This window comes from Gorilla gorilla, chromosome 4 (genome assembly GCF_029281585.2).
Source record: "Gorilla gorilla gorilla isolate KB3781 chromosome 4, NHGRI_mGorGor1-v2.1_pri, whole genome shotgun sequence".
Lineage (NCBI taxonomy): Eukaryota > Metazoa > Chordata > Mammalia > Primates > Hominidae > Gorilla > Gorilla gorilla.
This window is the reverse complement of record NC_073228.2, coordinates 84,857,788-84,880,559: the sequence shown is the minus strand read 5'-3', so window position 1 is coordinate 84,880,559 and position 22,772 is coordinate 84,857,788. Positions and strand designations below refer to the sequence as shown.

Genomic DNA, 22,772 nt, shown 5'->3' with positions numbered 1-22,772 from the left:
TGAGGCGGGAGTGGGTGGGGTGGGGAAAGATGACATTCTAGGCAGAGGAAACACCATCTGCCAAGTCCCAGAGGCACAGTGACTTGGGAACGGCATGAAGTCCAATCTGGCTGGAGTGTGAAGTATGAATTCAAAAGGGAGAGTGGCATGGCATGTTCCAGAAGCCCTGTGGCTGCAGAGTAGAGAATCCATGGAGGTGGGCAGGGTGGAGGAGGGAGCTCCAGCGGTGACCACATGTATAAATGCTTGGATTATATAGTGAATCAAGGAAGGGGACAAAAAGAAAGAGGGTTTTAAAAAGTATTCTTAAAACTGGGAGAGGAAAAGCGGGCAGAAAGTTGGCTTATTCAGAAGCACTATAATAAGTTCATGTAATACAGAATACAGAAAAGTATACTTATAGTTACATGTACAAAGCACCAGTTCTTAAAACCACATGATTATCAAAAACAACAATGTCATTTAACTTTGAAATTATTTTCAGGGTATATTTTATAATTAACATCCATAAAATATTTTAAATTGAATTTTACGTAAGTTCTTTCTCAACACTATCCCTATATATAAATTTTTACCCTGAAAAATAGAATGCACTTCACCATAGCAACAGTTCTATATCAACTCCTACTCAAGTTAGAAAAAGCATATGTAATAGAAACGAATATTCTGGAATATTCTGAGGTGCCTGCTTGAAAAAAAAATTACTCCATTTATTTTGTAAAGACTTAAATGTAAGAGTTCAATGTTTCTTTAAAACATTATTGTAATTAGACAGAAGGCTATTTTAGTTCTTCAACTAAAATGTTATTAAAGTGTAACATACGTTTTGAAAGAAAAAGAATGAAAAAGGAAAGAAAAAAAGAAATAAGTCAATCCCAAGGGTAATATTCTTGAGGTCAAGTAGATGGGCATGGAAACAGTAACAGGAAATTATTTTAAGAAACTTATAGTTCTAATATTTAGTTGCTTAGTTTATATTTAACTTATATTACTTTCTCAAGAAAAGCTATATCCTACTGGTATTATGAGAACTGGAAAAAAAAAGTCTTATGTTGACATAGTCTTTTTTTTTTTTTTTTTTTTTTTTTGAGACAGTCTCGCTCTGTTGCTCAGGCTGGAGTGCAGCGGCCTCCTGGGTTCAAGCAATTCTCCTGCCTCGGCCTCCTGAGTAACTGGAATCATAGGGAGGCGCCACCATGCCCAGCTAATTTTTGTGTTTAGTAGAGACACGGTTTTGCCATGTTGGCCAGGTTGGTCTCGACCTCCTGACTTCAACTAATCCTCCTGCCTCAGCCTCTCAAAGACATAGTCTTCTTTTTAAAGACAATAAAAAGATTGGTACTTATTAACTTGTTTGACTACCACATATAAAAATTTCCTAAAAAGAATGAACAAGTTTATAGACATTGGGTCTTAGGTTGCTATGGTACGAATATTTGTCTCTCTCCCAAATTCGTATGTTGAAATCCTAACCCTCAAGGCAATGGTATTAGAAGATGGGGCCTTCAGGAGATGACAAGTTCATGAGGGCCTGAGAGAGACCCCTTATCCCTTCCATTGTGTGAATACATGGGTAAGAGACCCTTTACCCATTCCACCACCATGTGAGGTGTCATCTAGGAACCAGGAAACAGGCCCTCACCAGAAACTGAATCTGCTGGTACCTTGATCTTGGACTTTCCAGCCTCTACAACTCTGAGGAATAAATTTCTGTTGTTTATGAGCTACTCAGTCTATGATATTTTGTTACGGCAGCCTGAACAGACTAAGACATGCATTATATACTACCAACAAGTCTTGTTATGATATGAAAATCCATATTATAAATTAAACTAGATGTCATTCAAAGTATTTCCCTTCACATCCCCCTCTCATGGCCAGCCAAATGCACCATGCCACACATCTCTGCCACCTTTGCTCACAGCCTGAGGTAGAATACTCTGCTACAGTCCCAGCTCGCTACTACTCTGAGCTTTCTCTGACCTACATTCCAAATTCTCCCCTACATCTCAATTCTTTCACTGTCCTCAGAAGAGTTCCTTAGTACTTCTGTTTCTAACCACCTTGCTTAACATTTCCTTCATACACTAAAATGAAAACTGGCTGGCTGTTTGTTATTCCCCTGCAGCTCTCTCATTTGGGCACTGACCTGTCTGCCACATCCAACCATGGACCATGTACCTCAGGGTTCAGGGTTCAGAAGCTCTTCTTTAGGGCTTTACCACTGTCTGTCCTCAATCTACGCTATCTATAAACTTCAGGATTCCCAATCGCCATTCCTCGCAATCTCAGACACCTGGATCCCTGTTTTCCTCTATGGCATATCTTGCTGTTATCTTAGATTTCAACATTCACATGGACAACTTTTTCCCAAACTCTGTTTCTTGATCTCTTCATCTCCAAAGACCTTCTCCCTTCTGCTACCCACCTTCCATAGCCATACATAGGATCTTGCCATCAACCAGAAAAACAGCATATTTGATATCTGAAAGTCAGGCATTTTATTCTCTGATACCTTCTCTCTCACATAACTACTCCCTACATATTAATTTTTTGACCCATCACCATACCGTTTTACCCCATGTCCTTGACCAAATTCTCATCAGGTTTCTCTGAGCCCTCTTCTGGACTAGTTCTCAACTTTGACCTATAAAAACCTAGAGACTTTGAGTAAAAATGATTTTGTCCACCCTCCCTACTTAGAAGTTACCCCACTAGCATAGTTTCTAACAGCTCAAGGCTGCCTCCTTAGGATGACCCCAGCCCCACTAAAAGTACCTGCCTGAGAAAGCTCAGTGCTGCCAGGATTCGCCATTCCAGCCAAAATTTGGTGACAGGCAGCCAGATGCTGAAGCCCTTCTTAGAACAGTTACCTTAGAAAGCTTGCAATTATAAACACTTTTTCTGCCCCTTTGTGATGTAAATCTATCACCCAGAATTGTCTTCTTAAGGACCAGAGAGCTGACTCTTTGAAATGTGGTATAAGCAAACAATTAGTAAACCCAGATGGGTTTCAAATAACCACACCTCACTCGCTCTCCTCCCCCAGCTCATTCCCCTTCCCTGTTCCCTCATATTCCCTTTAAAACACCCAGTCATCTATGCCAAAATGAAGTCAAGTTCAGTTCACACCGGACTCTTCCCTATGCAGGAGTATTACTGAATAAGATCAATCCTTACCACTTCAGTGCCCAGCTCCATTTAGCTTTGACAATGGAACTCAAACACCCTGCCATGACTTCACTATTTTTACCCAGCTTCTATCACTCTCTTGCTAGTATTCTTAATCTTTTAGGGGGAAAAAATGCAAATTTCTTGATATGAGTGAACTGGCCTCTTATCTCTGAACACTTCTTTGTTCACACTCTGCACTCCGACCTTACTCATCATCTTTCAGTTCCTCGAATTCCTCCTGCTATGCTTCACTTCCAATATCTGCCATGCTGGTTCTTCTACCTGGAATACTCCCCTTCAATACCTTGGCTTGCACTGACTCATTCTTCAGTTGGTATCTCCTCCCTGGGGAACATTCCTCAATGCTTCCCTGCCCTTGGGTTAGGCCAACCTGCTACCTATCCCCAGGCCATCCTGGTCTCCTCTATCATGCCATGCACTAAGCTGTATTGCACTAGCCTATCTTCTCTGCTATACAACAAGCTCTGTGAGGGCAGGGAAGAGTTCTGTCTTGCTTACTAGTCTCTGTTCCTAATACTTCAATACCTGAGACACAGGCACTCAGTAAGTATGTGTTAAGTAAATTAAGTATTCAGGATCATTTGTGTTATGTAAGAGAAATCCAGCCCCTATAATGAAAATTCTCATCCCTGGAATCTGCAAAGGCATCTCTGATTCTTGCATAGAACATCTGAAAATAGTCACAGTACAAAGGATGGAACACTACACGCTAATATGAATTTGCAAAACTATGGTATAATTCCAACTCTATTTGCATATTGGGTATTTACAAATGTAAAATATTTTTATTGGGTTACCTAGGATAACTAATTAGAACTAAACTTTTAGTTACTAAACCTATTGATAATCTTGCATTGGAAATAGCACCAATTCCACATTTCGTGGTAAATATAAAACTATGTCCAGGCTTAGCCCATTTAAAGCCAAAGTTGAAATTTGGGTAACTTTTAATTATAAAAATGTTTCTTTGGTATTTAAAAGTTTGGGATGTTTTCATCGACTTATTTTTTGGCATAAGGTACTTACCGATAAATCTGTATTATTTGGGACATATTGATCCTGTTCTCCCAGCAACACATCAATCACAGGGTGCCTTCCATTTTTTATTACGATTTTTCTTTCTTCTTGTACAGTTGGTCTGCAAAAAAGAAATACGTTTCAATTTACTAGGCATGGAAATAGCCTTAAAAAAAAACAAAACTCTAAGATAGCATGAAAAATTTCAGTACTCTGTTTGTACGACAGAAAACAAAACTTTAAACATAGATTTTAAGAACATATGTCAAGAATAAAACCTTGAGTATAAAACTTAAATTTGAACTATAAAATCAAAATTGGGAGAACATTTATTATTATAATAGTGCACTGAAGCACATACTTTAGAAGAGTCTTATAAATGGCTTCACCCTTGTAGTTTACCTTTACAAGATCTTTTTTTTTTTCCTTTCTTTTTTTTTTTTTTTTTAGGAGATAGGGTCTCAGTGTGCTGCCCAGGCTACAGTGCAGTGACTATTCACAGACACAATCATAGCACACTACAGCCTCAAGCTCCTAGGCTCAAGTGATCCTCTTGCCTCAGCTTCTTGAGGAGGCTGGGACTATAGGTGCATGTCACCATGCTGGGCTTTATTCTTCATTTTTCTATTGTTGTCTGAGATCAAACCAATATTTTCATTAGTAAAGATAACAGTTTAGATTATTGCTACTTATTTTCATTAATGAATATAATAAAGTAAATCAAATAAAATTATTTCTAGATGTAATTATTAATATAAACTATGTGTTGGACTTGGAAATGAAATGACCTAAAATTTTTATACGCTGTTCAATTAAAACATCTTTCCACGGTCTTTTGTATCTTTTACTTTGATACAAGAATCATTTTTTGACCTTGTTGTTCTTTATGTTTTTTAAAGACCTCTATATCTGTTTTATCTACAGCTTTAGCTGTGTATTCAAGCACCTCTGAGCCCTGCCCTACTCTCAGCTCTCCTTCCCAGATGTTACTACTGAGACCAGCTTGGTGTCTACCCTTTCCAACCTTCTTCTGTGCATTTATGTTTATGTATGCATCACACTGGTTGTGATTTCTTTAGAAAAGTCATACTGTAATCTATCATTCTGTAACTTTAAAAATTCAATAGTTTATTTTAACTCTCAGTACACACACAAAAAACAGATTTCACCATTTACTATCTGGATTTAATATATTCCTTTAAAGTCATTTCACAAATAATTTTACAGAAATGAGAATAATGGGATAGTAAAAAAAATCAACCTCATGACAAATTTTAATAAGAATTTAAACACAGCAAATCTCAAAAGTTTTATTCCATATTCTCCTGGTTTTCAAGGCATATATATCTGAAATGGGTAAGACATTCTGAATGTCATTGCTCATCAGCCGTCAAGCATGCATCTGGAACATATTCATTCATAAATACTAAATTCCAAATTTCAATACATTTCTAATAGGTTCTAGAGCTGATTATTTCTGATTCTTTTCACATTTGTATCAACAAAAATGCAAATACTTGAAGAAGTTTTTGAAATCTTTTAAAGCTCATAATTTTCTTAAAGAGATGGTCATCTTTGCTCCATAATTGCAAAATATTTTCATTTTTTGACTTATCAACACCAATTAGAATAATCAAATGAGTACTTTTATTTCTACATCATCTATATCCTTTCAATCTCCTGTCTGTCTATAAATTGTAACCTATAAATTGTATCAAGTAAATTTTAATGAATAAATATTATAAAAGATAGAAGAATACTATCACATCTTTCAGCAAAACAGGACAGTCCAGGTTCTTGTCACCAAATATTACATGATGAATGTTTCCTATTGAATGACTAACTGGACAAGAATAACAGAGTTCATTTTGCCCTTACAAATATATTATTCACATACCAACTTTTGAGTTTGAGAAAATTCACCTAGGATATTTTCTGAGCACTCAGAATCTCAGATTTTGCTGATGCATGAAATTTCACCATCACCACGAATATGCAGGGCACTGGTTTTTTTCTCTTCACATTCATCATCTGATTAAGCTAATAATTATGAAAGGCCTTCTGTCAATTTTGTTCTCTTTGCCTTTACAGGTGAACAATGAAAAAGTCTGAATTTTCAACTGTGTTCAATGAAAATTAGAAGCAGACTCCAACTGTGGCATCTGCATTCTTCTTTTATACCTTCTTGAAGATGATGTAACACGGGCAATACAATAAGAAAACAGAAGGATGATGTGATAGTGATTTCTCCCCTCACTTCTGCATCATCATTCTCTCATTTTCTTTTCATTTTAGATTTTTATATTATAGTTGAAACAAATGATAAACAATGTTAAAACAATACTCAGGATGATGAAGTAACAAAATGTTCCAAGATACAGAAAAAATAAGATCACTAAAGATCCCAAAATGCATCTTACATTTATAAAACAATTCAATAAACCCACATGGTAAGTGTAAGACAGAGTAGGTTTTACTCTCCTTTTTAAAGGAAAAAAAGTAAACTTTGTCTTTGTTCTTTAGATGGCCTTTAAGAAACTGAAATTAGATTCAATAGGCCCTTACAGTAGAGTATACTGAAGATCACTTCTTGTCAGATTTTCAGCATTTTTTCAAAGCTGCTACACATTTTCCACTGTTAAACATTTAGATTGCATCCAAATTCTTACTTATAAACGATGATGCAATGAACAATCCCATACACATCTCCACGTGTACAAGTCCAAGTGTTTCCCAAAGCTAGAGTAAATTTTTAAAGTGGGATTCCTAAGTCACAGAGTATGCATATTTTTTATTTTAATAGACAAGAGTAGATATACCAATCTACCTTCCTACAAGCAGGATATGAAAGTTAACTTGTTTTCTCATACCCTCACTTAAAGTTGGTATTATTAAACTTTCTAATGTTTGTCAACATAACAGGTAAACAGCGTTATCCCATTGTTTTAATTTGCACTCACTGATTACTAAGATTGAACATCTTTTCATCAGTTTCTTGGTGATTCATTGGTCTTTTTTCAAAAGCGTAATATCCTACCAATGACCTCCTATAGTTCTTTGACTCAGAACTTTCATGTGTAACCACATTTCTGAACTTACTCATAACACCAATAAATACTACTTTCCTAAATTATTCTTCTTAAATATATCTGGCTAATAAAATCCCAGATGCTCTCACATTTTGCAAAGAAAGTGACTACAGGACAGGCGCTATGGCTCACGTCTATACTTCCAGCACTTTGGAAGGCCAAGGCAGGTGGATTGCTTGAAGCCAGGAGTTCGAGACCAGCCTGGCCAACATGGTGAAACCCCGTCTCTACCAGAAATACGAAAATTAGCCAGGCGTGGTGGCACACGCCTGTAATCTCAGCTACTCAGGGGGGCTGAGGCAGGAGAATCCCTTGAACCTGGGAGGCAGAGGTTGCAGTGAGCCAAGATCACACCATTGCGCTCCAGCCTGGGCCACAGAGTGAGACTCTGTCTCAGGAAAAAAAAAAACAAAAAACAAAGTGACTACAGTGTCTTCTGAGTAAATACTTTGAAATCATCTGTTGGAGAGACACTTAAAATTATGAAAAAAGGATAGTTTTTGGATTTTAGAGTGTAATTCTGAAGACAAGATTTTTTATCTAGGTGGGTTACAAATTCATTGTAAAAGAAAAAAATGAAAGTATTTGTGACATTAATTTTAAAATAAAATCCTAGGTGCTCTGCCAAGTGAAATCTTTATATAATATTCATGACACTGATATGATTTACCAGGAAGATTTTCACTTTGGAACAAAATTTTAAGTGATTTTTTCTGCACTAAAATTTACATCGACTTATTCTGTTGCTATCAAAATTATATAATGACAAAACGCTTCCTGGCAGAATAGGATGCAAAGGATAACTCACAGAGCTGGGAGGATACACTAGGATAGAACACGCATAGCAAGAAAGCATACTGATGACACCTATGGCAGTGAAGGGAATAATCTAGATGCCTCCTGGAAAGAATAAAACATTTGAACTTGAACAGCTTTATTTAATTTTGTATTTTTTAAATTCTATCTCTTTTTTTTTTTTTTTTTTTTTTTTTTGAGACAGGCTCTTGCTCTTGTCACCCAGGCTGGAGTGCATGGGCACTATCATGGCTCACTGCAGCCTCAAACTTCTGAGCTCAAGCAATCCTCAGCGTCCCAAGCAGCTGGAACTACAGGTGTGCACCACCACGCCCAGCTAATTTTTTAATTTTTGTAGAGATAGGGTCTCAATATGTTGCCCAGGCTGGTCTCAAAATCCTGGTTTCAAGAGATGTTCCTGCCTCAGCCTCCCAAAATGCTGGGATTACAGGCATGAGCCACCAAGCCTAGTCTTACTTTTTCTTAAGTATATATAAAATCAAGCTTTGGAAGACATACAACTTGTATGAAAGTTTTGTCCGAAAAAAAATTTTTTTTTTTTGAGACAGAGTCTCACTCTCTTGCCCAGGCTGGAGTGCAGTAGCACGATCTTGGCTCACTGCAACCTCCACCTCCTGGGTTCAAGCAATTCTCCCGCCTCAGCTTTCTGAGTAGCTGGGATTACAGGCACGTGATACCACACCCGGCTAATTTTTTTGTATTTTTAGTAGAGATGGGATTTCACTGTGTTAGCCAGGATGGTCTCGATGCCTTAACCTTGTGATCTGCCTGCCTCAGCCTCCCAAAGTGCTGGGATTAGAGGCGTGAGCCACCACGCCCAGTCATCTGAATTTTAAAGTTAGATTTGTTTGTGCTAACATCCTTTATGAAAAAGAGAATAAATATTCCATGTTGGGATGTTTAGAGGTCAATAAAGAATAGTGGGATGAATATGGGCTCTTAACAAAAGGAACAGATCACTAAAATGTCCCTCAGTCCCTATCTTCTCAGTCTTTTCTTGCCTAATCAAACTTTTATAATTATAAAAGTGTTCAAGTAAAAGCTAACAAATGAAAAGAGTGCTGAAACTTTATAAAAATGTCACCCACATAAACTTTAACATCTGCTTTCATTGTACTCAGTGACAGAGCAAGCAAGAAATGAATTTAATTTTCAAATCAAGCTATATATGTATGACATTCAGCTTTCCCAAGAGTCTAACACATTTGAGTAACTGTAATATTTTATAATAAAGACACTATAATTAATTGAATAATGTCATCTTATCTAAAGCACTGATAAAGAGGAAAATAAAAAATATATTACCTGCAGTAATCTCCTTGCTTAGCGACCTTGGCCAGGGAGAAAATGCAGTCAACAGTTGCTAGGTGATGCACTGCTTTACACAAGGAGTGATAATGTTCACTGAATTTCCTACGGAAGCAGCAGCAACAACAAAAAGGTGAGCAAACTGATTTCTTAAACCTATAATAGCTCTACAACAAGCAATCACTTTATCAGCTAGTGTAAGCATACAGATGATCAGCAGGCATTCCTAACAGTTAAGAGAGATGGAGATTACACCAAACAGCTTTACTTTTTAATGTAATAACTAAATTATTGAGGCTTCTGTTTTGTATATAAATTTAAAACAACTTCTATGTAAAGATATCAACCATTAAGAATATATCACAGATTTCATCTGACCCTGACATTTGAACTTAAGATATAACATAAATATAGCAGTCATTTTCATTTTGCTTCAATAACATCATGAAATATTCATGTGGATCAGCTTCCCTTGTGCTTTTCCTTCATAGCATCCTCCAAACCCGGAATAACAGTTTCAACACCTTTCTCTCACACTAAACTGGAAGCTTCTTGAGAGCAGGTTGTCTATCTCATTAACCCCATTGTAGACCTAACATCTAGTTTATAATGTTGGCATAAAATAAACACTGTAATAAATATTTATTGAAGACAAGGGGAAAAGGTACTTTTTTCACTTATCTTCAGTTATTAATAATGCATATAAAAACTAAATTTCAGATTTGTTTTTTAAAAGATAATGGTCATTGCCTCAAGTCTCTGGCTACTTAAAACTATAATATTTATTTATCTAAAAGCCTAAATGGCTTTTAATGAAAAACTTATTCGGAAAACATACATGAATACTTTTTTCTTTTTTCTTAAATTATCCCATTATCTCATATCATAGTATTTTATGTCAATGTGTGTAGTGTCATATAAATTGTGGACATCTGTATGTAGTGATCAATTGTGGATGTGTGAAGTGTACATAATTAAACTACAAAAAGGACCCAAAACTTAATTTTTAAGAATGGCCAAGTATAAAGTATCTTTTTAAGTAACAGGAAATATACAGCTGAGCTTAAATCTTTATAGTAACTACTCTGCCTCCAAGAGAGATTAAGAGGCACAAAAAATGTTTAAGTAGGTGGTGATAAGTCACAAATTCTTCAAAGACTGGAAAATGAGAAAATGTAATAAACTATAAATAGGTCCAAAAGGAAAGCTGAAAGGAAAACAAACATTTACTAATCAAAGACTACGAAGAAGCCACTATATATTTTTTCTTTACAACAACCATAAAGGTAGGTCTTCATTACCTAAGTTTTACAAATGAAGTTCAGAGAGAAAAAGCAGTTAGCCTAAAGCAACTGAGCCTAGACTCAAACTGTGCTCTTCCTATCACCCTACCTCACAGTGCAATTTTACAGACTCCTACTAGCATCTTTCCTTATTTTTGTGCATACATAGAAATAAAATAGAAATAAGGTGCCTACTTTTTTAAATTTATTTTTTTAATTAATTAATTATTATTATACTTTAAGTTTTAGTGTACATGTGCACAATGTGCAGGTTAGTTACATATGTATACATGTGCCATGCTGGTGTGCTGCACCCACTAACTCGTCATCTAGCGTTAGGTATATCTCCCAATGTTATCCCTCCCCCCTTTTCCCCACCCCACAACAGTCCCCAGAGTGTGATGTTCCCCTTCCTGTGTCCATGTGTTCTCATTGTTCAATTCCCACCTATGAGTAAGAACATGCAGTGTTTGGTTTTTTGTTCTTGTGATAGTTTACTGAGAATGATGATTTCCAGTTTCATCCATGTCCCTACAAAGGACATGAACTCATCATTGTTTATGGCTGCATAGTATTCCGTGGTGTATATGTGCCACATTTTCTTAATCCAGTCTATCATTCTTGGACATTTGGGTTGGTTCCAAGTCTTTGCTATTGTGAATAATGCCGCAATAAACATACGTGTGCATGTGTCTTTATAGCAGCATGATTTATAGTCCTTTGGGTATATACCCAGTGATGGGATGGCTGGGTCAAAGGGTATTTCTAGTTCTAGATCCCTGAGGAATCGCCACACTGACTTCCACAATGGTTGAACTAGGTTACAGTCCCACCAACAGTGTAAAAGTGTTCCTATTTCTCCACATCCTCTCCAGCACCTGTTGTTTCCTGACTTTTTAATGATTGCCATTCTAACTGGTGTGAGATGGTATCTCATTGTGGTTTTGATTTGCATTTCTCTGATGGCCAGTGATGGTGAGCATTTTTTCATGTGGCCAGTGGCGCAATGGATAACGCGTCTGACTATGGATCAGAAGGTGCCTACTTTCTACATTTAAAAAATAGTGTAGCTCAGATATTCTGTACGACCTTTTAAAGATGATCCAAAAACGTGAAAAAGACAACAAACGGACAATAAATGCCTCTCTTAAAAAACATTTCTCTGTTGTAGTGTGGGTTTCAGAAATGTTGAGACAGTCTGTTTACTACTGAAATCCAAAGATTTCTACAGTGCTTCCTAGCTTGAAAAAGATATCCAGATTACACTACTAGAATGATGGACTATTCCTATATAATCATTACAACTTTTTAAAACTGTAACTTCTGATATTTCTAGTATTATTAGAATAAGGTATTGCACATAAATGACTTTTTCCAGATACTAGAAACAACATTTTAACTATCCAGCTTTATTTCTGTTTTTTGTGAACCGAAAAATATATTCACGGTATACTGTATACTTATTTACTGAGTAGACAGAACATAATGAATATAACTTATCTATTTCTCACTGAATTAAAGTTCATCAAAACAAATAATATGATTCCCACCAACAGTGTTAGAATCTGTGCAAAACCACAAACACAAAACGGACAGGCCCCTAGCATCAGACAGGCAGCCCTCTGTCACCACTTTAAAATGTGGAGGGAAGTGGGGATGGCTAATGGGTCCAAAAAAATAGAAAGAATGAATAAGACCTACTATTTGATAGCACAATAGGATTACTATAGCCAATAACTTAATTGTGTATTTTGGAGTGGCTTAAAGAGTGTAATTGGATTGTTTGTAACTCTAAGGATAATTGCTTGAGGGCATGGATACCCCATTCTCCGTGATATGCTTATTTCACATTGCATGCCTGTATCAAAATATCTCACGTACCCCATAAATATATACACCTACTATATACCCACAAACATTTAATAAAATAAAACAAAATAAAATGCTCTCTAGTTTTGAAGATGCCACATGTTGCATTGACCTAACTGCCCTGGGTGTTTAGAGTTAAGAGTCACCCTAAACCCGAGTGGGTGCCCACTGACTTTGCCTTGTTATTCCTGCTCTGGCTTTGACTTTATTTATTTTTTTTTTTTTCCTTTTTTTTTTTTTTTTTTTGAGATGTAGTAGTCTCGCTCTTTCGCCGAGGCTGGAGTGTAATGGCATGATCTCAGCTCACTGCAACCTCCGCCTCCCAGATTCCAGCGATTCTCCTGCCTCAGCCTCCAGAGTAGCTGGGATTATAGGCATGCACCACCACACCCAGCAAATTTTTGTACTTTTAGTAGAGACGGGGTTTCCCCATGTTGGCCAGGCTAGTCTCGAATTCCTGGCCTCAAGCAGTCCACCTGTCTCAGTCTCCGAAAGTGCTGGGATTACAGGCATGAGCCACTGCGTCAGCCATGGCTCTGACTTTAGATCTGACCACTCGTTGCCCTCTTGCACTGTGGCGTATGCTGTCTTTGTTCTAATTACTGACCCATCCGGTCCTCCTATCTAGGTACCCTCTCTTTTGCCAGAAAGCAGCCATATTTAGTATTTCTGCCCTTGCCTCTCTGGACATAAGTATCAAAGCTTTAGCAGTAACAAATGGTCAATTTTTTTCTCACTCTTTCCTTCCTTCTCAGGTCCTGCCCAGGTCCTCAAGACTAATTTGCTACTACTCAGCAGCTTGACTTGAGGGTAACTGTCTCTGATGATCTAATTCTTAAGATGGAAATGAGTTAACACAGCTCTTAGTGGGTTCCATTTCAGTTAAAACAACAAAAAAGCAAGAAGGGATAAAGTAATTATTTTGATATGAACAACAATGCTCTTTCTGATGTCAATGGTATAAACAAGACATGAATAAAATGAAAAACTATCATAAACCTATAACATCATAACTCTTAAAGAAGCCTTGTTTGATGTCTTGGTCTTTGTCCATTTGATACACTTTGCCAAACCTCAAAGAGATTATCCATACTTAGAAAAATGGTAAGCTGAAAAATGGTCAATGCAGATAACAATCTGGTAGACTGGGTTTATCGCATAACAACAAGCAATTTTATCACTATGCTACCAACCAACTTAAGGATGAAGTCAAGGCACTATGATTTAACCTCTGGCCAAAAGATATTGCTGGGTCCATAGGAAGCAGATGAAGACACTTTGGTTCTAAAGCTGTTATAGTGTTATGATGACTAGAGAAGTTTACCATGAAGTGTTGCTCAATGATATCTGAAGTTAATAAAAATTGAAAATATTTGCAAATGAACTTCTATAATTTTTTATTATATATTATAATTCAATTTTTAAATAATTTGCAATTGAGAAGATTACTGAATATACACAGTCCATCTTCTAGAACAAAAAAAAGAGAGACATGTTTCAAGGGAGGATTTAATCCACAGCAGTATCTACAGTCTTAATTTCTGACAACATTTTGATCAAAAGTAATGTGACTAATGCACAACAGTTAGTATCTCAGTAAGTGACAAATACATTTGTAATGCTGGTATTCAATCCTCTGATGTCAGGTTCATTGAGGTTAATCATTTTTTTAATGATATCATAGTCACACCATCTGGTACCTCAATAAATAGTGTACATAACAATCAATGCTGCTCTCAAGTGGGGGCTCTAGCTGCAAAATGCTCTAGCTAAATTTCAGCCAATATTCTTTTTTTGGATAAAAACTGTAATACACTTTTCTTATTCTGAAAGTAATATATGTACATTATAGGAACTTCTGAAATCATGCTCAGTCATCCCTCGGTATCCATAGGGGATTGGTTCTAGGACCCCCTGCAGATGCTAAAATCCAATATGCTCAAATCCCTTATATAAAATGGTAAAGTACTTGTATATACTATGTACATCCTCCCATAGACTTTAAATATCTCTAGATTACTTATAATACATACTACAATGTAAATGCTATAAATAAATAGCAGTTATACTGTACTGTTTCAGAAATAATAACAAGGGGAAAAAAAAGCCTGTATCTGTTCAGTATAGATGCTACCATCCTTTTCATTCCTTGAATATTTTCAATCTGCAGTTGGTTAAATCCATGGATGCAGAACCCACAGATATCAAGAGCCAACTGCATTTGCAAAGTAAAGAAATTAAAATCACCAGTAACCTCACCATCCAGAAATAATCAGTTAACATTTTGAGTCTACATATATATATATATGTATGTATGTATGTATGTTCATATGTATATAGGAATAGATATTTCTCCAAAGATATACACATGGCCAATAAGCATATTAGTAATACAATAATAAGCATATATAATCTTTAAAAATATAAAAGTCTGTATGCTGTGCATTATGTAAATATACACATATAAAACTGTATCATACTTTTACTTTACATCATTTTCTTCACTTAGTAATTAGAGTATCATATGCTTCTGTGATGTTATATTTACTGTTAGCTCACTCTTCGCAACTCTCAATTACAGCCTAGGGATAATAAAATAAAAACTCCTGGGTCAACCTAGTAGAAGGCCCAGTCAGAAGGTCAATACAGTAAGAACGGTTTGAGGTAATAATGGGCTGTTAGAAGACAACAGAAGAAGGGACAAATCAAAGAAACACCTCAAAAGGGGAAAAAGACAATCAGAAATTTGATAACAGGTTGGACATAGCCCAGGAGTTCAAGATTATGCTGGGGAACATAGAGAAACTCTGTCTCTACAAAAACACTCAAAAATTAGCCAGGTGTGGTGGTGCATGCCTGTGGTCCCAGCTACTAGGGGGCTGAGGTGGAAGGATTGCTTGAGCTGGGGAGGTAGAGATTGCAATGAGTCATGATTGTATCACTGCACTCCAGCCTGGGTGGCAGAGCGAGGAAAAAAAAAAAAAAAAGAACTTGGTAACAGATAAAGGGACCAAAAGGAAGAAAGAATCAAGAATAACACCAGGATGATTAGCCTGGGAGACCTCAACTTTCTTTAGTCTGGAATAATGACAAGAGAATAGAAGCCAGATCTATGAAATTATGTATGGTCTGAATAGAATGAACATGAAATTACCTCACCAAATCCCAGGACCCTTCTAGAATGTCAGTCCTTGAAGACTGAAAGGTGTAATTTTAGTTCAGTTTTCACATTCTCAGTGGTAATACTAAGGAAAAAGCCAGGATAACTGAAACACTCAAAGGCCCTGAAAACCCTTAAAATAGAAAATTGAAAGTGAAATAGAAAAGAAACTGAATAGACAAAATTTCCATCCCTGCATTCAAGACTCTGAGTGAAGATAATCTCAAAAGATTTAAGTAAATTGGAATCTCTTCCTGGTCTTACAACTCAAGACTCCTCAGGGCAAAAAGACTGATACCAACTTACTACCTTGTAAAAATTCTCACATATCTTTTTTGTTTTTAGTTTTTTTCATTTGTCGGGTTGATTACTTGAAATACAATAAAGCTCCGTGAAGGACGTCACTGAATTTTTACTGTTTAAGGTTTTATTTATTTATTTGAGACAGTCACACTCTGTTGCCCAGGCTGGAGTACAGAGGCGCAATCTCGGCTCACTGCAACCTCCGCCTCCCCGGTTCAAGTGATTCTCGTGCATTAGCTTACTGAGTTACGTGGGATTACAGGTACATGCCACCACACCCGGCTAATTTTTGTATTTTTAGTAGAAACAGGGTTTCACCATCTTGGCCAGGCTGGTCTTGAATTCTTGGCCTCAAGCGATCTGCCCACCTTGGCCTCCCAAACTGCTGGGATTACAGGTGTGAGCCACTGCGCCTGGCCTGTTTATGGTTTTAAAGTGAGAAACTAACAGATGTATTTAGACTGATGCCTGCAGGCTCACCATGGGCAGGCTTGCAAAGGCCAGACATCTGGCTGCTTCATGGCTGGGGCTGAATCTGGGCTCCAACCCTTACACTTGGAAGATTAACTTCTTATTTCTGCATCTCACTTTACTCATTTGTAAGTTGGGTATGATACTTAGCCTTACAGGGGTCACGTGAAAAATACTGAGTTTATATATAAAGTACTCAGACCAGTGGTGGTCTAGAGCTGGTTCCTATGGACTCATGAAAATCAACTGTGTACATCTCTTCCCAACTCCAGTCCAGTGGTAGCTTGACATCAGCCCTGGTGGGAGTGTTTACACTACAGAAATCAGCAAACTCTACAAACATGACTGTCCTTCCAAAGAGTGTCCTTCCAAAGAGCTGGCTGTTAAACACTGGCCAGCACGCCATGACTTAAAACTGCCAATGTGAACACATGACTATCAATAAATCCAGAATATAAGGCATTCTTTGAGACAATGGCAAGGACTCTTCAAAAAATACCATGGTAAAATAACAAAAAAACGTGGCAGACAATTCTAGGTTCAAATAGACTAAAGAAGCATAATTACCAAATGCAACATGTAAAAGTTGATTAGGTCTTTCATTTTAAAATCTAAAGCCGGTGGAGCGGGGGGGACATTGGGAAAATTCAAGAAATTCAAATATATTCATAAATTAATGTTAATTTTTTGGCCGGCGCAGTGGCTCATGCCTGTAATCCCAGCACTTTGGGAGGCTAAGGAGGGCGGATCACAAGGTCAGGAGATTGAGATAATCCTGGCTAACACGGTGAAACCCCGTCTCTATTAAAAATACAAAAAAAAAATTAGCAGAGCGTGGCGGTGTGCGCCTGTAGTCCCAGCTACTCAGGAGGCTGAGGTGGGAGAATGGCTGAGGTGGGAGAACTCGGGAGGCGGAGCTTGCAGTGAGCCAAGATTGCGCCACTGCACTCCAGCCTGGGTGACAGAGTGAGACTCCATCTCAAAAAAAAAAAAAAAAAATTAATGTTGATTTTTTTAGATGTAATAATAAATGGTGTTAAGATTATATAGTAGAATGTCCTTATTTTTAAAGACGTAGGCTTAAGTATTTAGGGGTAAAGTGTTACAATGCCTAAAACTTACTTCCAAATGTTTCAGAAAAAAAAATACATGAGAGATAAAAAGCACATGTGGCAAATGCTAACATGTGATGAACCTAGGTGAAGGGTGTATAGAGGGTCATCTTAACTTTCAGTAGATTTTAAGAATTTCTTTCGGGCTGGGTGCAGTGGTTCAAGCCTGTAATCCCAGCACTTTGGGAGGCTGAGGCAGGCGGATCACTTGAGGTCAGGAGTACAACATCAGCCTGGCCAACATGGCGAAATCCCGTCTCTACTAAAAATACAGAAATTAGCTGGGTGTAGTGTGGGTGCCTGTAATCCCAGCTACTCAGGAGGCTGAGGCACAAAGAATTGCTTGAACCTGAGAGGTGGAGGATGCAGTGAGCTGAGATCGTGCCATTGCACTCCAGCCTCGGTGACAAAGCAAGACTCAGTATCAAAAAAAAAAAAGGAAAAAAAAAAAAAGAAAGAAAATCAGAGAACACATGTACTCAACTATTTTATGGTGGGTCATGAGCTGTAATCTCTATTTTCTTTTTGATGGAAAGATTTTTCCAGTCTGTTTCTGATAGCAAAAAGTCAGATTATATTTTTTCATTGTAAACTCACTCTAGAAAATCAAGCCATTCAGCACTGCAGTCAAGGACTAGCTGCTCCCGGAGCTGATTCAGATGTCTGTAATTTTCTACAATAAAAGGAGAGTGAAAGCGGCTCACAGCTTTTGTGCTAGAAGAGGGGAAAGAACACAAATAGGAAATCAAGGTTAGTAAAAAATCCGAAATGCCATCACTTTAGAAAATTAGTTATTTATTATTCTCTGATGAACCTTGAAAGTAAACAGCTGTAAACAGAAGAACATTCTTTAATTATGGTCCTGAACTCTACTGATTCCAAAGAATATGACTTTGCTCAGGAAGCCTTTTAAAATGCATTTCAAATTATACCCATATAGCAAAGTCAGAGTTTAGAACTTTTATTTCATAGGCAGAAAGCTTTTTTCTTTAAATTATACTAAGTGAAAATGCTCTTTAAAAAAGATCAGAAGCATGTATGGCAAAAGAAAATAAGACAAAGCTGGGAGGTAGATACATTGGTAAAGTTTGTATTATTCTTTGTTTTATGGGCTTTTCTGTATGATTGAAGTATTTCAGTGAAAAAAGAAAAATAAAGCATTACAAAGAAAAGCAATGCATTAAGTCAGGAGGCAATTAAGAAAGATCTTCAGGATACTGTGATCTGTGCAGATTCACAGTGGCTCTGGATAGGAAGAAATACCACATGCTCCCCATCTGGGCTTGAGTATCATCTCTGCTCTCCATTCAGTAGCTAGAGCACAACAAGGGATGCCATGGGTCCCCAGTTAGAGAAGCCAGGTCGAGGCTCCAGTCCTGCCACTTACTTACTAGCTATGTGATTTGGGGCAAATGAAACAGACCTTCTCTAAATATCACTTTTCTCATCTATGAAACGGGGATAATAATATCTACCTCATAGGTACTGTTGACAGGATCAAACAAATAAAACTTAGGAGAGTGCTTGTAAGTATTGTGGTTGTGGTGGTGGTGGTGGTGGTGGTGGTGGTGGTGGTGGTGGTGGTGGTTGCCACTGCTGTTAATGCTGTCATTATGATGATAAATCTTCAAGAAGAAAAGGTCAAGGTGTCTGGTCTTTTTTTGCTCCCCAACTCTTGTAATACACTGTTGCACTTTAATTTGCCAAGTTGCTGGATTAGGGGTGGGCCTTTTGCATTCAAAATCTGACTCCTGATGTTCTAACTCATCTCTGTCAAAACCCTATGGCCAAACAGATAAACTGCAATGAACCTTTCCCTAACTATCTTATCTGTTGATTCAATTTACATTACTGAACATGTGAAAGATGGTGTCACTGATTTATGCCTTGCTTGTTGCTTTAAAATTATATCATCTAGACTTCTATGCCAACATATTTATCAAAGCTTTATCTTCTGGAAAAACTCATTTAGGGATATATTTCAGTTATTGTTGTAGATAGACTAACATGGTTTTTGGTAATTTCTCTTCATAACGCATATTTCATTCATTAGCTGTGGTACAGGACAAAAACAGATAAAGGAAAGAATGCCTGCAAAAAGAGAAAACATCCCCTAGAATCAACAATACTCAAATCTAAAGTACAGCTTCTGGTAGCATTAAAAAAAAAAAAGATGGTATTAGAATGAAAGAAATCCATGCCTGTGCCTTCAACATCTGATGATGTGGCAATGGATAATAAACATTTTCTTTTTAAGTTAAAATAATAAATTACTGGGAGGCCAAGGCAGGTGGATCACTTGAGTTTGAGATCAGCCTGGCCAAATGGTGAAACGCCATCTCTACTGAAATACAAAAAAAGTTAGCCGTCTGTGGTGGCAGGTGCCTGTAATCCCAGCTACTTGGGAGGCTGAGGCAGGAGAATCATTTGAACCTGGGAGGCGGAGGTTGCAGTAGGCCGGGATTGCACCACTACACTCCAGCCTGGCTGACAAAAAAAGACTCTGTCTTAAAAAAAAGAAAAAAATATATATATATATGTATTATTATTTATTTTTTGTATATATGTATTATATATATTATATATGTAATAAATTAACAATCATTCACACATTATGTCAAAATTTCCCTTCATCCTTAAAACAGAATGTCTGTACACTATTACCAGCTACGGTCCCTCTTCTACCATCTGAGGCAAATGTACCATTTTCATCTCATGTTTGTGCAACTTATTGATAACAGTACTAATAAATATTCCACAAAGGATACTATTCACAGCTGTATATACTTCCCTAATACCTTGTCTTTAAATGAGTCCTCTCTTGGAGATTAGTATCTAACCAAGGAGAAAAGGCAGAGTCCCAATGTGGTTCTCTAAATTTGTTTTTGATTAATTTATTTTCATCAATTCATGATCTGGGTTACAAAAAAAAAAGATGTAAAGAATTATAATAATTATGTGCCAAGGAAGGCATTAAGAATAAAGAAATGTGGAGCTCAGTGAGGTAGAAAATGAAATTGCAGCTTCTTAAAAGAAATGTCAGGCATAGCATTCATCATGAAGTAAAAGCAACTAAATTAATCTTACAATTGAAGGTTCCTCAACTTTTCTTCCATGTGTACCCTGTACTATAAAAATAAAGCAATAATTTACAAAACAAGAAAACAAATGTGTAAAAATAAGATACCTTTTTGAAAAGTGTTTTAAAATCAATGATAAAGAGTTAAAAGTAATGATCTCCTTGGTTAAAAGTTCCATAAGAAAGGGCAGGGCACAGTGGCTCATGCCTGTAATCCCAGCACTTTGGGAGGCTGAAGTGGGTGAATCACCTGAGGTCAGGAGTTTGAGACCAGCCTGGCCAACAGGGTGAAACCCCGTCTCTACTAAAAATACAAAAATTAGCCGGGGGTTGTAGTGCACTCCTGTGGTCCCAGCTACTCGGGAGGCTGAGGCACAAGAATCCCTTGAATCAGGGAGGCGGAGGTTGCAGTGAGCTGAGATCATACCACTACACTCCAGCCTGGGTGACAGAGCAAGACTGCATCCCCTCCAAAAAAAAAAAGTTCCATAAGAAACAATAAGTAAAAAGAATTGCTTTTAATTTCAAGAATGTGGCTACTATGAGCCCAGTAGCACATAGATATACACATGTCATCATGACGCATTATAAGAAAAAAATTTATTTTAAACCTACCTTCCAACCTTTACCCAATCAGTTGGTATACAAGATACAGCAGAGTTCTTTATTTCTATCATAAACTAAAACAAATACAAATAAACAGAGATTTAGATAAGTAACCATTATATATTTTAAAGCTTTCCCCAAATTGTGGTATAACAATTTATTATATATTGTTAAACACTCAAGTCCAGTATTGTTTTTCAGACTGTATATATGTCAATACAGACAAATATTATTAATTAAGGGTTCACTACTTGGGACAAAGTACAATTTGTATTGCATAAAACATTTGTAATACTTGGGCTTTCATGTTTCTAATATTGTTATATGTATACTCTGATGGCTTTTTCATTAACCACCTCTTTCATTTATTAATACTCACTTATCTTAAGAATTCTACTACTCATAAAAGATTGAATTTCTAAGTATATAAAATTTTAAAATATTCAATTACTAGATGTTACACCGGTCTGAGATATGATCCTCCCCTATTCTGAACAGAGAGGATTTTTAGATAGTTTTTATCCAAGGAACTGAAATCCTCTAAAAGTATCTTCACAGGAAAGCACTGACTTCCCTAACTATAAAGAGAAGAAAGTATTTCTTCCCATATGAGAGTTTTCTTCAAGTTTTCACTTATATGAACCACAGTATCTTTTTTTTATTTTTGTGGGTACATGGTAGTTGTATATATTTATTGGTTACATGAGATAGTTTGATACAGACATACAATGCATAATAATCACATCAGGGTAAATGGGGTATCCATCACCTCAAGCGTTTATCTTTTGTGCTACAAATAATCCAGTTATACTCTTTTATTTAAAAATGTACAATTAAATTATTATTGATTATAATTACCGTGTTATCAATACTATGTTTTATTCATTCTTTCTGGTTTTTTTGTATCCATTAACCATCCCCTCATCCCCTCCACCCCCACTACCACTACCAGTTTCTGGTAACCATCATTCTATTCTGTATCTCCATGAGTTCGATTGTTTTAATTTTTAGCTCCCACAAGTAAGTGACAACATGCAAAGTTTGTCTTTCTGCACCTGGCTTATTTCCCTTAACATAATGACCTCCATAATCCACCCATGTTGTTGCAAATGACAGGATCTCATTCTTTTTTATGGCTGAATAGTACTCCATTGTGAATACTTACTACAGCTTCTTTACCCATTTGTCTGTTGATGGACACTTAGTTTGTTTCCAAATCTTAGCTGTTGTGAATAGTGCTGCAATAAACACTGCAGTGCAGATATCTCCTTAATATACTAATTACCTTTCTTTGGGATATATACCTAGCAGTGGGATTGCTGGATCATATGGTAGCTCTATTTTTTTTTTTTTTTTTTGAGGGACCTCCAAACTGTTCTCCACAGTGGTAGTGGTAGTATTAATTTACATTCCCACCAACAGTGTACGAGAGTTCCCTTTTCTCCACATCCTCATCAACATTTG

The 22,772-nt window shown here is 36.8% G+C and overlaps 1 protein-coding gene across 6 annotated transcripts in view; it reads right to left on the bottom strand.

Annotated features, from left to right (window-relative positions):
* Positions 1-22,772, bottom strand: part of MSH3 (mutS homolog 3) — a 225,327-nt gene that overhangs the window by 85,192 nt on the left and 117,363 nt on the right. For all 6 annotated transcript variants that reach the window (XM_055386149.2, XM_055386150.2, XM_063706646.1 and 3 more), the window contains exons 16-19: positions 21,318-21,382; positions 18,221-18,337; positions 9,423-9,530; positions 4,222-4,333 (exon numbers count right to left, since the gene is read on the bottom strand). In XM_055386149.2, coding sequence (XP_055242124.2) covers positions 4,222-4,333; positions 9,423-9,530; positions 18,221-18,337; positions 21,318-21,382 — 402 coding nt within the window. The remainder of the gene's footprint in view (positions 1-4,221; positions 4,334-9,422; positions 9,531-18,220; positions 18,338-21,317; positions 21,383-22,772) is intronic.